We start from the raw sequence: 16,679 nt of genomic DNA, 5'->3' as shown, positions 1-16,679 counted from the left end.
GGGTCCCAATGTTTTGCTTAGTCTCTGTCCATGCTTGCACTGTGAGAAGGGTTTCCCAGAGCTGTGTACCATGATGCCCAAGTCCCTGTCATACAATTAAATTAGAACCTTCCCAGGTGTTTGAGGACTTCAAGCATTTTCCTCCAATGGGCAAACACGTTGCTGTTATTGACATCAAAGTTTCTCTACCATCATGCTGCCCAGTCACCTGGCTTGGTTAGCTCCCTCTGAGGACTTCTCTGGACTTGACTATGACCAAAATAATCTGGTACCATCTCTAAATGTTGCCACCTCACTATTGTCCCTCTTTTCCAGATGGATAATAACTGTAGATTATTTACCCTACTAATGGTTATAAACTGTATAAACCCCCTTGATTTGCTTCTCTCCCTCACAGGCACCTTGAGCATTTCTTAGCCCAACTGATGCATCAGTCACCTCATGGCAGCTCTCAACCTCACCCTCTCTGATCCTTCAACCTTCATGCTAACGGGAATCGTTGGCCTGGAAATTGTCCACATCTGGATTTCCATCCCTTTCTCTACATTCTACATTATCAGCCTGTTTGGAAATTTCACAGTTCTGTTTGTTGTAGGCAAAGAGCAGACCCTGCACAAGCCGATGTACCTGCTCATCTGTATGCTGGCGCTCACAGACATTGGTACATCTACCTCCATTGTGCCAAAGGCACTGTGTATATTTTGGTTCAATTTGAAAGGCATTACTGTGTGTGGCTGCCTCACCCAGATGTTCTTTCTTCATGCGGCTACTACTATGCACTCAGCCGTCCTCGCGACAATGGCCTTTGATCGCTACATTGCCATATGTAACCCTCTGAGATACGCCACCATCCTCACTAATGTACGAATAGTTAAGCTAGGGCTAATGGGTCTGATAAGAGCTGTTCTCTTCATTCTACCCCTACCCTTGCTCCTGACCAGGCTGCCATTCTGTGCCAACCATATTATCCCCCATACATACTGTGACCATATGGCTGTGTTGAAGATGTCATGTGGGGACACCACATTTGATGGGATTTATGGCTTAGTGGTAGCATTCATAGTCATTGGGTCCGACCTGACGCTCATTGTCCTGTCCTATGGTCTGATCATCAGGGCCGTCCTCAGAATCTCCTCCAAGACAGCCCACCAGAAAGCCCTCAACACCTGCACAGCCCACATCTGTGTAATGCTGATGTCTTATACTCCCTTCCTCTTCACCTCTATGACACACCGGTTCGGTCAGAACATCGCTCCCCATGTTCACATCATCTTAGCTAACCTCAACTTTCTTGTCCCCCCCATGCTCAACCCTATCATTTATGGGGTCAAAACCAAAGAGCTTCGTGACAAAGTGAGCAAATACACCAGCAGAAGGTGATCGGTGAGGGACACTGACTTTAAACCTGTATGACAAGAAGGAGAAACGACATCTCCTTGTTAATCAAGGGTGCTCTGTCACAGTTTGGCTGAGCTCAGCATTGTGGAAGTTCACAGTCTGAGAAGTTCCTCACACCTAACATCTTATCACTGCAGGCATGTCCCTGGGTAAATGGAATAGGAGTGGGGCCTGACACCCTTTGGCTAGCCAGTTCCCATGGGGTAGTGCAGAAGCTGGGAAAGTTCACTACAGTATTTCCCCACTTACACTTGGGAACTGGGAGAAATTGATGGGTTGGATTTCAGTAACGTTTATATATTTGTGTAAGTTGTGGAATCTTCATAAAATGATAAAAACTTGAATGTGTATCTTTGGGGAATATCACATTTCTGCATGGGATAGCTTCCAGAGACTATATCATATTAAACCTTTTTCCTTTCCTATTTTATTATGGGGTTAGAGCAGTAAACCTGACATTTTTTATTTGGCCTCTAGAACATATTTGATAGCAAATTAAAACTTTGTTAAGCAAGATTCCTCTCAGATTCAGTATTTAGACACAGTGAAGGCACCCATAGAAATGATTCTCCTGAGCAAAAATGCTGACAAATTTACGACCCTTCAGCATTACAGAAATTAATGGAAAATTTTAGTTTTGTTTTTTATCATTGTGCATCAAAGAAATGTTGTGGAAATGGTAAATACTGTTTCAAAACTGCTACAATCCAAAGACACAATGTGACATTCTATACCTTGGGGGAGCATACTGTAACCCCATATTCCTCATTTTCACATAATCGTGATCTTACATATAAAGCAGTCCTTGAAGGTATCAGGGGAAAGGTTATGATCTGTTCAAAGTAATTTTTATATGCATATACGTGTATCATTAATGCATATGAAGTAATGAGAATTGTGTTGGATGGTGGTCACTAAAACATGCTTTAAATTAGGAAATCCAGCAGATATTAGCCCCCCTGAGGCAACAGCAAGGAAAGTAACCAAACCCCGGGCAGGGTGTCAAACCAGCCATCAACAGCCATTGTCCAGCAAGGGAGCTCCAATGCAATATCTTGCGTGCATGAGGCCTCATAAAGGGAATTGCTAAACCTTGCTTGGAGAGACTCGACGGTGCCCTACCAGCACATGGACTGAGGGTATAAAACAGAGTGGACACATACTGGGCCCTTCTTCCGCCCCCACCTATGCTGCAAGCAACCAAGACACTGAGAAAAATGCAAGATTTCAACACAGGAGAGTGGCCCAGGTTAAAGGAACAGACCTGTGCATTAAGGACTGCAATATCCAGTGGGATTGAGAGTTGAGATGATGTGCTTATATTTTATTTTATTTTGGTAACCACTCTGACTTTTTAAGCTTTGACTTATAATCACTTAAAATTCTTTATAGTTAATAAATCTGGTTTTTTGTTCCACTTGAAGCAGTGCGTTTGGTTTGAAGTATGTCAGAAACTCCCCTTGGGATAACAAGCCTGGTGCATATCAATTTCTTTGTTAAATTGATGAACTCATATAAGCATCCAGCATCCAGTGGGCATAACTGGACACTGCAAGACGGAGGTTCCTAGGGTGTGTCTGGGACTGGAGAGATTGGCTAGTGTCATTCACTTGCACGATCCAAGCAGCAGCTTACATGGCAGAGGCTGTGCGTGAACAGCCCAAGAGTGGGGGTTCTCACAGCAGAGCAGGGTAAGGCTGGCTCCCAGAGTCAAGGCTTGGAGTGACCTAGCAGATCACCGGTCTGGATAAAATTGAGTTCAAGGAGGCCAAACCTTCAGCAAGTAAATGTTCAGAAAATAGGTCAGACAAATCAAGTCTGAAGAGAAGTTTTTGAGAAAGGCAAAAGGCAGGGGAGAAGCTCATTTTGTGGCAGTCCAGCGAGGAGAGGAGACCTGCTGAACAACTGCACAAAGGCCCTTTCTGAGGGAAGGGAGGGCCTGCTGCAGGGACAGCCTGAGAGGGACGCATTCACTTTTAAATTAGGATTTAAACTAGGTTTGCCAGGGGGTGGACACCTAAGCCCAGAGGTAAGTGGGGTAGTGGGATACCGGGAGGAAACACAAGGAGGAGTGTAGACCAGGAGAGGCCTCCTGATTCAAACTGAGAAAGTAGGGCAATCGGCTATTTATTTTAGGTACCTGCACATGAATGCCGGAAGCCTGGGAAACAAACAGGAAGAAATAGAAATCCTGGCACAGTCAAGGAACTATGAGAATTGGAGGGGTAACTCACGTGGCTAGAGCACTGCCATGGATATGTATAAACTGTTTAGGATGGACACGCAGGGGGAAAATGGTGGAGGAGCTGCACTATATGTAAGAAAGTAGTGTGATTGTACAGAGTTCCAGTATGAAACTGGAGAAAAGCCTGTTGAGTGTCTTTAGGTTAAGGTTAGAGGCAGGCGCGGCTCTAGACATTTCACCGCTCAAGCAGGGTGGCATGCCGCGGGAGGCGTTCTGCCAGTCGCTGGTCTCGTGGCTCCGGTGGACCTCCCACAGGCGTGCCTGCGGAGGGTCCGCTGGTCCCGCGGCTCCACCGAAGCCGCGCGGGACCAGCGGACCCTCCGCAGGCAAGTCTGCAGAAGGTCTACCGGAGCCACTTGCCGCCCTCCCGGCGACCGGCAGAGCGCCCCCCGCGGCATGCCGCCCCAAGCACGTGCTTGGCGTGCTGCAGTCTGGAGCCGCCCCTGGTTAGAGGTGAGAGCAACAGGGGCGATGTCATGGTGGGCATCCGCTATAGACCACCAGACCAGGAGCATGAGGTAGACAAGGGTTTTTTCAGGTAACTAACAGAAGTTTCCAGATCACAGGCTGTTTCTCATGGGGGACTTTCTGCTGGGAGAGTAATACAGCAGCGCAGAGACAATCCAGGAATTTTTTGGAGAGTGTTGGGGACAACTGCTCTGCCACCTTTGAGAGCATGGACACATGGGCTGTCTGTGCTCGGTCCCAGATGCCCCATCCTGCATCTCCACATGTTCCACCTCTTCCTGTCTCTGCTCCACTCCTCTGCCAAGGCCCCCACTGCTTCTCTCTGAATCCTTCCTCTCCTTCCCTGAGCAGGGCCGCCCGGGAGGGTTGGGAGGGGGAAGTGGGGAAATTTGTCCCAGGCCCTGGGCCCCACAGGGGCCCTGCGAGCCCTGGCCTGGCGGCAGTCCGGGTCTTTGGCGGCATTTTGGCAGCAGGGGGCCCTTCAGTGCTGCCGAAGATGGGGAGCGACTGAAGGGCCCCCCCAGCCGCCAAAATGCCGCCGAAGACCCAGACTGCTGCCGGGTGAGTACAAGCGCCACAGCTCCCCTACTTTGTCCCAGGCCCCCTGAATCCTCTGGGCAGCCCTGCCCCTGAGAGGCCCCCACAGCCCACCACTCACTGAGTGTCTCCCCTCAAGCAACGCCCGTGGCCACCCAGTAGCCATGGCATTCACTGGGTCCCGACTCCCTCCTCTCCTTCACCCCCCTCATCCATGCCCCTCCCACCAAGAGCTCACGAAGTCCCTTCTCTCCTCCACCCCATATCGCAATGCTTGCTAGTCCTTCCTCTCCTCGACCCTGATCCCCTCACCTCCAAGGCCCCGACCACCCGCCGCTCACCAGTGAAAAACATGAGCTTATATTGTACAAATCCCTATGCAGTGCAAGACATTATAATGTTGGGTTTATGCTCCAGTGGGGGATGTTGGCCTGGGGAGTTGGGAAATTGGCTAGTGTCTGCTGTTTATATATTTATATTTTTGTTATATATTACACTCCCATAACACAGGAACTAGGGGTCACCAAATCAAATTAATCGTAGCAGGTTTAAAACGAACAAAAGGAAGTATTTCTGCACACAATGCAGAGTCAGCCTGTGAAACTCTTGGCTAGAGGATGTTATGAAGGCTAAGTCTATAACAGGGTTCAAAAAAGAACTAGATAAGTTCATGGGTAGGTCCATGAGTGGCTATTAACCAGGATGGGCAGGAATGCAAAACCATGCTCTGAAGTGTCCCTAACCTCTGATTGCCAGAAGCTGGGAAGGGGCGACGGAGGATGGCTCACTTAATGAATACCTGTTCTCTTTATTCCCTCTGAAGTACCTGGAATTGGCCACTGTCAGAGGACAGGATACTGGGCTAGATGGAACATTGGTCAGACCCAGAATGGCTGTTCCTATGTTCTTATACAAAGCAAAATTTTTACGTGTTCTTTGTCCGAGGTTTTCTTTATCCCTCTGGAGTCACAGTATTATGGAAAGGTATTACCTGAACCTGATGCTTTGGTGAATATTTAGCTAATGGATATAACTGTATGGTTACACGGATGTAACACCAGTGCGTATCTACTTTCAATTGTATTTTGGATTTAATCAACCCCATGTTCCCCTCCTCTGCACTGTTGCCCCCTACAGGGTGGCCGGAGCAGCGAACCAAAAAGAAAAAAGAAAAAAACCTGCGGGGGCGGCCAAAGCAGCGAATGCCGCCCCTTGGAATCTGCCGCCCCAAGCACGAGCTTGCTCGGCTGGTGCCTGGAGCCGGCCCTGCTTGAGACAGTAGAATTATTTATGTCTAAACCCAGAGTGTCAGTTAGCCATTGTTAAAGGCCGAAAGCTGGAAGGTTGTTGCCTTGGTAACGCTGTTCAGGCTGCTCAGCGTTTCTGTCCTTGGAGTTCCAGTGTTATCAGTATTAGTAGATAAGGCAGCCTGCTCATTCAGCAGACCTCGACGTTACTCATAAAGAAAGACCACAGGCACGGTTCAGTGATAAAGGCAGTTGGCCAGGTGCGTTGCCCTCCAGGCATAGCCAGAGCGCCCTGCCTCCATGGTCACAGGTACGCTAACACATGAGTGCCGAGTGGCTCAGTCAGCAGTAGGAGTCTCTGCTGTCCCCTACGCTGTTACCAGAATGTTTAGATCCAATTATACTAAAAAATAATGATAACTAATAATAAAGCTTTTAAATTTAAATATTAATTTGCAATTTACAATTTACTTGAATCTGGTAACATCCCTATTCATTACTTTGTCAAACCACCTTCTCCTGTACTAGACTGGGGTGGATCTGCAGTAGCTGGAATATATTTAGGTAAATATCTAGGGACAAGTACACTAGCAACAACTTTGCCAAGTCCATGTACTGGACAGTGAACTTGTGATTATCTGCTTTAATACCTGGCCTGACTTTGGTTCACAGACTCTGGTTCAGGCCTAAGAACTTACACAAGGCCCAGTGCTCCAGGATCTATCTATTACACTGGCCAGTCCTAGCAGAAGCCCCTCTCATCCCGCTCCTGCATGTTGATAACCTATTTGGAAGGACAGGCATGGACTTTGTGGGGCTCCTAGAGAGGAGTGCTATGAGGTATCAACATACAGTCGTTCTCCTTGACTACGCGCTGCATGCTCCAAAGCCATCCCCTTGTGCTCCACCAATGCACCCACCATAACAAACGAGCTTATAAAGTTATTCTCCCAAGTGGTAATACCTTGAGAAATCCTTACTGGTCAAGGATCTTGTGATGCTATTGACATAACCTGTGACCGTATAGATCATTGTTGGAACCACTGTTATATATTTGCAGCAAATATTGTACAAAGGTTGTCGAGTGAGGTGTCTATGACAAGGGTGTGATTTGCTGGTTATGATTATGCTGCCTATATGTGTATATAATTTTTGTAGTTCAAGTTATGAAGATTGGCTATGTACTTGTATCTCAATGTGTTTTGATTATAAGTAGCATCAGTGAAGCATTTGGAAGGTTCTTGAGAAAGGACTATTCTCAGTAAGGGCCCAATCAACAAACACTTAACTGACAATGGACTTTGGGAGATGCCAGTCTACATCTGAGCTTTCCTGGGAACATTCAACCTAATGTAAACAATGGTGTCGGCCTGTTAACTGAGTCAGCATGGACATGTGACTTACCCATGTGACTCCAGGCTCTATCTTGCTGCTCTGATTTCCACAATAAGAACAGAGGGGTGTCCTTCCTCATGGCAGGACCCCTCCATTTTGTCTTCAATCCTGCTTCTTGCATCTGGAGGAACTTTGCTACAAGCTGAAGCTCTGAACAAAAGACTGAATGACCCATCCCAGCTGTGGATGCATTCCAGAGACTTGATTTGAACCTGCAGTTTAATCTATCACTGCTACAACCCTGAACCAAGAAGCCATTACTGTATGTAATTGATTCAATTTTACCAATTCTGGCTCTCATCTATATCGTTGTCCTTTTACAAATAAACCTGTAGATTTTAGATTCTAAAGGATTGGCAACAGCGTGATTTGTGGGCAAGATCTGACTTACCTTGATCTAGGGCTTCCTCCTTTGGGATCGGGAGAACCTTTTTATTTTACTGGGGTATTGGTTTTCATAACCATTCGTCCCCATAACGAGTGTCACTGGTGGTAATACTGGGAAACTGGAGTGTTTGAGGGAATTGCTTATATGACTTCTGGATAGCCAGTGGGGTAAAACTGAAGTCTTCAATGTTTGGCTGGTTTGGTTTGCCTTGGTATGCAAAGGAACCCCAGCCTCAGGCTGTAACTGCCCTGCTCTAAGCAATTTGTCCTGAATTGATACTCTCAGAAATGTCCCAACAAAGGCAGCATCATTACAGACCTAACTTTACTTTACAACTAATGAAATACCCCTGGAATTGACTGAGGTTAAAGACATTCAGAACATCAATCTACCATCCCCAGAGTGCTGGGATGGTAGTGGGAGTTCACAGAATTTTAATGGCAGTGAACGTGGAAGAACAAAAACTGCAGGCGATGAACACAGTCCAATACATTCTTCAAGTAAGGAATCGCCTCAAGACTTTGCAGGCATTTCCTAGAAGAATTTTGCTAAATGCACAGCAGGTAAAAGAGAAGGCCTATACCAAAGGGTCCAGCTGTGAGTTTTCAACCTGGGAAACTGAATGTTAGTGTTACTACCAAGCTTTCAGTTCATAGAATCATAGAATATCAGGGTTGGAAGAGACCTCTGGAGGTCATCTAGTCCAACCCCTGCTCAAAGCAGGACCAATTCCCAACTAAATCATCCCAGCCAGGGGCTTTGTCAAGCCTGACTTTAAAAACCTCTAAGGAAGGAGATTCTACCACCTCCCTAGATAACCCATTCCAGTTCTTCACCACCCTACTAGTGAAAAAGTTTTTCCTAATCTCCAACCTAAACCTCCCCCTCTGCAACTTGAGACCATTACTCCTTGTTCTGTCATCTTCTACCACTGAGAACAGTCTAGATCCATCCTCTTTGGAATCCCCTTTCAGGTAGTTGAAAGCAGCTATCAAATCCCCCCTCATTCTTCTCTTCTGCAGACTAAACAATCCCAGTTCCCTCAGCCTCTCCTCGTAACTCATGTGCTCCAGCCCCCTAATCATTTTTGTTGCCCTCCCCTGGACTCTTTCCAATTTTTCCACATCTGTCTTATAGTGCGGGGCCCAAAGCTGGACACAGTACTCCAGATGAGGCCTTACCAGTGCTGAATAGAGGGGAATGATCACGTCCCTCGTTTTGCTGGCAATGCCCCTACTTATACATCCCAAAATGCCGTTAGCCTTCTTGGCAACAAGGGCACACTTCAAATTATTGGTTTGATAGCAGGGACTCTTTGAGGTAGTGAGGCATGTGGGACATTGATGGACTTATCCTCCAGGACGTTTCTGGACTTATCCTGTGGAACTTTTCACCAGAGGATGTTGTGAAGGCCAAGACTATAATTGGTGTCTACTGCCTTAGTGACTTTAATCACCCAAGTCCCACTCAATGTGGACGGACATTGGGCACTCAATTCACATCTGTGCCTCTGAACGTCTCCCTCCACCCTCCCTCTCCTAATTACAGCCTATGCAGTGACTCTAGCAGTCCCCAGGCTTCAGGGCACATGCTGATCGCTGAAGGGGATGAAGAAGCGGCTCCTGGCCACAGCACGTTATTGCACTATGGGTTTTAATGATTAAGCAGGGACAATCTGTGATGCCCTCGGTCTGAGAGAGGTTATCAGATGAATTTGAAACAACTATGTGCCACAAGGACAAACCTTTACATTACATGTCGTGTTCTCAGGGATTCAGTGCAGGGCTCGTCTGCCGGGAGGATAAGGAGGATGATGCTCAGATTCTCTGACTATGGGCAGCAGCATGGAAATGCTGATATAAAGAAATACATTTAAAACTTGACTCTTCCTTTTCCCTCTGGGGATTCGGTTGTACCCGGCCACTCTATCAAGTCTGTGAGATTCAGTTTGTCCTAACAATCTCATCCCCTGTTATTGGAGAATCATGTCTTCATTCCCAAGGGAACCTCTCAGGCTGAAATTCTCCAAGGTCTATTTTCTGCTCTTTCCACTGGTAATGGACCTAAGAGAATGGTCTGCGAAAGCTGGCCAACCTGCGAGTCTGCAGGGACTGTACAGGGGAATCATAAAGGTTTTGGTTCTGCATGCCGTGTGCCAGACGTTTGAGATTCAGACACTGATACTCAGGGCTCTGCCTTCTTGTTGCAGGAAGGAGATTTCCTCTCTCTGCTGAGCAGGATTTCGGTGAGTTATTTGTTTCTGCAATAAAGTTTGTGCTAAGGGCTCAGGAACAGTTCCAGGGGTAAAGTCAAGAATCATCTGGGAAGGATTCACCAGCACAGGGATTTGAACTGTTTAGTATTGTCAGAAACACCAAAGGATTTACCTGGTAAAAATGGACCTACAAATGTTATGGAAATAGATTAGACAAATATTAGTTGTTCAGATCAGTTCCTTGTCTCATACGGTGCCCTTCTATGTGTTTCAGTAGCTTCCTTTTTTGGGGCGGGGTTTTTGTTTTTTGTTTTCTTGTTTGCTCATGGTTTCCAGTTCAGCAACTTCACTGCCCTGTTTAGAAGTGTAGCCAAAGCCTCCGCAGTGGGTTTCTGTGTTACCAGAGGGTTCACAACAAGAATGGGTCACACACTGGCCAGATTTTGCTCTGACATTCTGCTTTCATTGAATCACTCCAGACTGACACTGTCCTCCCTGAGAGCACAATTAGGGCCCACTTGTTTAGAAATCCCCATCTTTCATGCCTGGTCTCAGAACGCCACATAAACTGGGGTTTTCCTTCAGAATCCTTCAGCACCCTATTAGAATAGCTCTCTCTGTCGCACGACTCAAAGCCGTGATTTTCGCCTCTTGGAGCCAAAAGTTAAACACTAAGGGTGAATCTGGTCCCATTGAAATGAATGGCAAAACTCCCAACACGGATAGGAGTTCACCCTAAATCCACATGAAGGGATTTAAATAAATGGCCTGATTTGCACTGGCCAGGAGCCTCCAGTGATTTCACAAGGAGTCGTCCCGTGGCCTCTAAGGATGGATGGGCTTGTTTTGACCAAAGAAGAACTGACAGGAGAGTTGTTGAAATCTCAAACTCTCAGGCTTAGAGGGTCAGAACAATGATTATAATGTTGTTGGATTTTTGATGGGGGTGAGGGGTCTGTTCTCTCTGAGCCCCTGCATCTCTGGTTCTTGAGCAGATGAGAAGTACCAAAAGGTAGTGAAAATAAAAGCATGATTCTGGCTTAGAGGAAGCCAGGAAGTGTTGGAAATCTCACTGGTGGAGGTCCAGGAATGCACAGTGTGTGTGTGTGTGTGTAATGGACATCCTGCCTAATTCACAGACCAAGAAGGTGTAACAAGGCCTCCTGGGTCAGGGTAGTGTCTCAGACAGTAACTTAACGTGAACCACACTGTAGCAGATTGTCTGACACCTTCCCCCATCCGGATCATCCCTCCTCCCATGAGCAACCCCACTACAGCTTCATGGTTACTTCAGCAATTGCAAGCACAGGAAAAGCAGCCTGAAGAAGGGGTGTCTGGGTTTCTAACGCTTTGCAATACGTTAAAGCTTTGTGTCATTTTTAGGAAGAGTTACTCACACAGGCTCCTTTTAGTCCCCATGTCTTCTCGCCTTCCTGCCAGTCCTGTCCCTCTCTCCTTCTCTGCATAGTCTGAGCTGCTACTGGGGATCCCTTGGCCCAAGAAAGGCAGTTCAGGCCGATCGCTCAGGGCAGTGAGGACAGGCAGGGGGTGTACAGTGACCAGCAAACAGAGATGGGGATCGTGGGGGTGGGGAAAGGCATTTTCACAGACAGGCGGGCAGCACTGAAGGTTATGGGGGTGGGGAGCAGGGTTTAATCTAAACCTAGTATCCCTTTAGCTTAGGTGTCTGGGGGAAAAATCTCACCTTGATTACCACAAATGTGCATTGTCCTCCCCACATTGAAGGAGGGGTGAACTGGGTAACAAATTCACACTGGTCGGAGTATGTACTAGGGCAGGACAGTACAGCTCTCGGGTTCTAGCCTCGGGAGCTGGTGGTTTTATTGGCTGTAGCATCTCTATTCTTGTATCATGCAGCGGCTGGTCAGCACCTGCATGTAACTGCAGCTGGGTGTGTCCCTGCCTGTGTGAGTGCTCTCACTGTTTAAGCAATGTACACCTTATTTCCACTCATAATTGCTTTAACTTCAATTTACAGCCATCGAATCAGGCTATGCTAGGCTGAAAAGCTTCTTAAATATTTGTTTCCTGTCTTGGAACTTATAGAGTGTTATCAAAAGTCATCCCTAAACCAACCTAGTTAAACTAAATGGATTTAAATCTTTGAATGTATCACTATAAGGCAGGTTTTCTAATCTTTTAATAATTCTCATGACTCCTCTCTGAAACCTCTTCAATATATCAGGATCCATCTTTAATCGTGGACATGAGAACTGGACAAAGGCTTGCCAACTACAAAACCAGTTTCTCCTCCCTTGGTTTTCACACCTCAACTGCTAGAACAGGGCCTCATCCTCCCTGATTGAACTAACCTCGTTATCTCTAGCCTGCTTCTTGCTTGCTTATATAAACCTGCCCCAGGAAATTTCCACTACATGCATCCGACGAAGTGGGTATTCACCCACGAAAGCTCATGCTCCAAAATGTCTGTTAGTCTATAAGGCGCCTCAAGACTTTCTGCTGCTTTCTTAGTTCATGGCCTCAACTACCTCTTGTTCCTCAGACTAATTAAGTAATCTGTTTTGAATATATCACATTTCAGGTTAATTTAGTGTCATCTTGATCTTGAGTTATGAACCAGGGAGAACACATTCTCAATCAACTCTCTACCAGTCAGTATTTTATAGACTTTTCTCATGTCCCCTAAAGGTAATAATTGGAGGTATACCAATCTCCTAGAAGTGAAAGGGAACTTGAAAGATCATTGAGTCCAGCCCCCTGCCTTCACAAGCAGTACTGAATCTCCTCCAAGATCTGGGACAAGCAGTACTGATTTTGTCCCAGATCCCTAGGTGGCCCCCTCAAGGATTGAATTCACAACCCTGGGTTTAACAGGCCAATGCTCAAACCACTGAGCTATCCCTCACCTCCTCTTATTTGTCCTCTTTGTAAGGTAACAATCCCAGTCTTTTCAACCTCTCTCCATATAAGAGTTTCCCCAGGGCCATTATCATTCTGATTGCACTTGCCTGAACCCCTCTAGTTCTGCAATATCCTTTGTGAGATGGGTGCTCACTACTACACAGAGGAGTCCAGAGGATGATGAAACATTGATGGACTAATTTTATGGCCATGTATTATCTGTATTATTTCCCATCCCACTATTCCTGGATCCCAATGTTTTGCTTAGTCTCTGTCCATGCTTGAACTGTAAGCAGGGTTTTCTGGAGGTGTGTACCATGATGCCCAGGTCCCTGTCCTGAGTCCATTCAATTAAATTAGAACTTCCCAGATGCTTGAGGACTTCAAGCATTTCCCTCCAATGGGCAAACATGTTGCTCTTATTGATATTTGCCATCATGCTACCCATTCACCTGGCTTCATTAGCTCCCTCTGAAGACTTCTCTGGACTTGACGATGACCAAAGTAATCTGGTACCATCTCTAAATGTTGCCACTTCAATACTTACCCCCTTTCTAGATGGATAAGAACTATAAAATCTTTACCGTGCTACTTGCTATGAAGTGTGTAAACCCACTCGATGTGTTTCTCTCCCTGCACAGGCACCTTGGGCATTTCTTAGCCCTATTGTTGCATCGAGAACCTCATGGCAGCTTTCAACCTCACCCCCTCTGACCCTTCAACATTCATGCTAATGGGAATCCCTGGCCTGGAAGCTGCCCACCTCTGGATTTCCATCTGTTTTTCTACGTTCTACATTATCAGTCTGTTGGGAAATTTCACAGTTCTGTTTGTTGTAGGCAAAGAGCAGACCCTGCACAAGCCGATGTACCTTCTGATCTGTATGCTGGCACTCGCAGACATTGGTACATCTACCTCCATCATGCCAAAGACACTGTGTATAATTTGGTTCAATTTAAAAGGCATTACAGTGGGTGGCTGCCTCACCCAGATGTTCTTCATTCATGCGGTTTCTGCGATGCACTCAGCCATCCTCGTGACAATGGCCTTCGATCGCTATGTTGCCATATGTAACCCTCTCAGATACGCCACCATCCTCACCAATGCACGAATAGCTAATCTAGGGCTAGTGTGTTTGATAAGAGCCGTTCTCTTCATCCTGCCCATGCCACTAATCTTGATCAGGCAGCCATTCTGTACCAACCGCATTATCCCCCATACATACTGCGACCACATGGCTGTGGTAAAGATAACGTGTGGGGACACCACCGTTGACAGGATGTATTCTTTGGTGATTACATTTGTAGTCACTGGGTTAGACCTAACTCTCATTGCCCTATCATATGGTCTGATCGTCAGGGCCGTCGTCAGAATCTCCTCCAAGAAAGTCCACCAGAAAGCCCTCAACACCTGCACAGCCCACATCTGTGTGATGATGACGACTTATACTCCCTTCCTCTTCACCTCTCTGACATACCAATTTGGTCAGGGCATTTCTCCCCATGTTCACATCATCTTGGCCAACCTCTACATCCTTATCCCAACCATGCTGAACCCTATCATTTATGGGGTCAAAACCAAAGAGCTTCGTGACAAAGTGGGCAAATATACCAGCAGAAGGTGATTGGAGGTGGACACTGACTTTAAACCTGTCTGATGAGAGGGAAAAACAATATCTCCTCCTTAATCAGGGGTGTTCTGTACCAGTTTGGCTGACCTCAGCATTGTGGGAGTTCACAGTCTGGGAAGTTTCTCACACATAACAGCTTATCACTGCATCACCAAGCACCGCAGAAAGCCTCTGGGTAAAGGGAGTAGGAGTGGGGATTTAGACCCCTGTACTAGCCAATTGCCCTAGGGTAGCGCAGAAGCCAAGAAAGGTCACCACAATAGTTCCCCACTTACACTTAGAACTGGGAAAAATTAATGGGTTCAATGTTATTGACGTGTAAATATGTTTAACTTTTGAAAATTTTATATAAATGATAAAAGCTGAAATGTGTAACTTTGGAGAGCACACGTTCTGCGTAAGGTGAATATAACATTACTGCATGAGACGGCTTCCCAGAGGCTGGTATCATATTAATCTTTTTCCTAAACTATTTTATTATGGGGTTAGAGCAGTAAAGCTGACTTTTTTTATTTGGCCTCTTGAACATATTTCATAACAAATTAAAGCTCGGTCAAGCAAGCTGCCTCTCAGATTCAGTATTTAGACACAATGAAGGCACCCACAGAACTGATTCTCCTGAGCAAAAATGCTGATGAATTTACAAGCCTTCAGCATTAAAGAATTTAATGGAAAACTTTACTTTTGTTTTTTATCATTGTGCTCCAAAGAAATATTCTGGAAATGTTAAATGCTGTTTGAAAACTGCTCCAATCCAAAGACACAATGTGACATTCTATACCTTGGGGGAGTATATTGGAACCCCCATATTCCTCATTTTCATATAATCATGTTGTTAAATATAAAGCATGCCTTGTAAGATAGCAGGGGAAAGGTTATGATCTGCTCAAAGTCATTTCCCTACCCATATACGTGTATCATTAATGCATATGAAGTGATGAGATTTGTGTTGTATGGTGGTCACTAAAGCTTGCTGTAAGTTGTGGAATCAGCCAGATATTAGCTCTCACCATGAGGCAACAGCAGGGAAAGTAACCAGCACCCACACAGGGTGTCAAACAACCACCCATCAACAGCCATTGTCCAGCAAGGGAGTCACAATGCAATGTCTCACCTACATGAGGCCACACCCGAGGAATTGCTGATCTTCTCTGGAGAGATTCAGGAATCCTCCCCAGACTGACATGCCTGGACTTGTGCTCCCCAAGCACACGGACTGAGGGTATAAAACAGACAGAGTGGACACATACTGGGCTCTTCTCCTGTCCGCACCTATGGTGCGAGCAAGCAATACAGCGAGAAGACAAGATTCCAACACAGGAGATTGGCCCAGGTTTAAGGAACAAACCTGTGCATTAAGACCTGCAGTATCCAGTGGGGTGAGAAAAAACTGCTTCATCTAGTTGCTGCTCAGTCTAAGAGGGTTTAGCGTTTAGACTGTGTGCTTATATTTTATTTCAGTTTGGTAACCACTCACTTGTTATGCTTTGATATATAATCACATAAAATCAATTTTTATAGTTAATAAATTTGTTTTTTGTTTGTTCCACTTGAAGCAGTGTGTTTGGTTTGAAGTGTGTCAGAAACTCCCCTTGGGATAACAAGCCTGGTACATATTAATTTCTTTGTTAAATTGATGAACTCATATAAGCTTCCAGTGTCCAGCAGGCATAACTGGACACAGCAAGATGGAGGTTCCTAGGGTTGTGTCTGGGACTGGAGATACTGGCTAGTGTCATTCAGTTGCAAGTAGCTGGGAGCAGCTTCCATGTCAGTGGCTGTGTGTGAACAGCCCAGGAGTGGGGTTCTCACAGCAGAGCTGGGTAAGGCTGGCTCCCAGTCAAGGATTGGAGTGACCTAGCAAATCACCGGTCCAGATAACACCAGAGGGGAACATCACACACAGATCTATACAAAGCAGCAGTATTAGGTTGGATATTAGGAACAACGTTTTCACTAGGAGGGTGGTGAAGCACTGGAATGGGTTATATAGGGAGGTGGTGGAATCTCCATCTTTAGAGGTTTTTAAGGCCTGGCTTGACAAAGCCCTGGCTGGGATGATTTAGTTGGGGATTGGTCCTGCTTTGAGCAGGGGGTTGGACTAGATGACCTCCTGAGGTCCCTTCCAACCCTGAGATTCTATGATTCTATGATTACTTCCCAGAGGCACTGAACTTGTAGCTAATTTAAAATTGAGTTGAAAGAAGCCGAACATTCAGCAAGTAAATTATCAAGAAATGGGTCAGACAAATCAAATCTGAAGAGACGTGTTT

At 46.0% G+C, this 16,679-nt stretch overlaps 2 protein-coding genes across 2 annotated transcripts; both read left to right on the top strand.

Annotated features, from left to right (window-relative positions):
- Positions 1-441: 441 nt before the first annotated feature.
- On the top strand, positions 442-1,380 carry LOC123362217 (putative olfactory receptor 52P1). Its single transcript, XM_045002617.1, has one exon. The coding sequence runs from the start codon at positions 442-444 to the stop codon at positions 1,378-1,380; it is 939 nt and encodes a 312-aa protein (XP_044858552.1).
- A 12,081-nt stretch (positions 1,381-13,461) lies between these two features.
- LOC123375606 (putative olfactory receptor 52P1) lies at positions 13,462-14,400 on the top strand. The gene has a single exon (XM_045026654.1). The coding sequence runs from the start codon at positions 13,462-13,464 to the stop codon at positions 14,398-14,400; it is 939 nt and encodes a 312-aa protein (XP_044882589.1).
- Positions 14,401-16,679: the final 2,279 nt, after the last annotated feature.

This window comes from Mauremys mutica, chromosome 1 (genome assembly GCF_020497125.1).
Source record: "Mauremys mutica isolate MM-2020 ecotype Southern chromosome 1, ASM2049712v1, whole genome shotgun sequence".
Classification (NCBI taxonomy): Eukaryota; Metazoa; Chordata; order Testudines; family Geoemydidae; genus Mauremys; species Mauremys mutica.
This window is presented reverse-complemented; position numbering and strand designations above follow the sequence as displayed.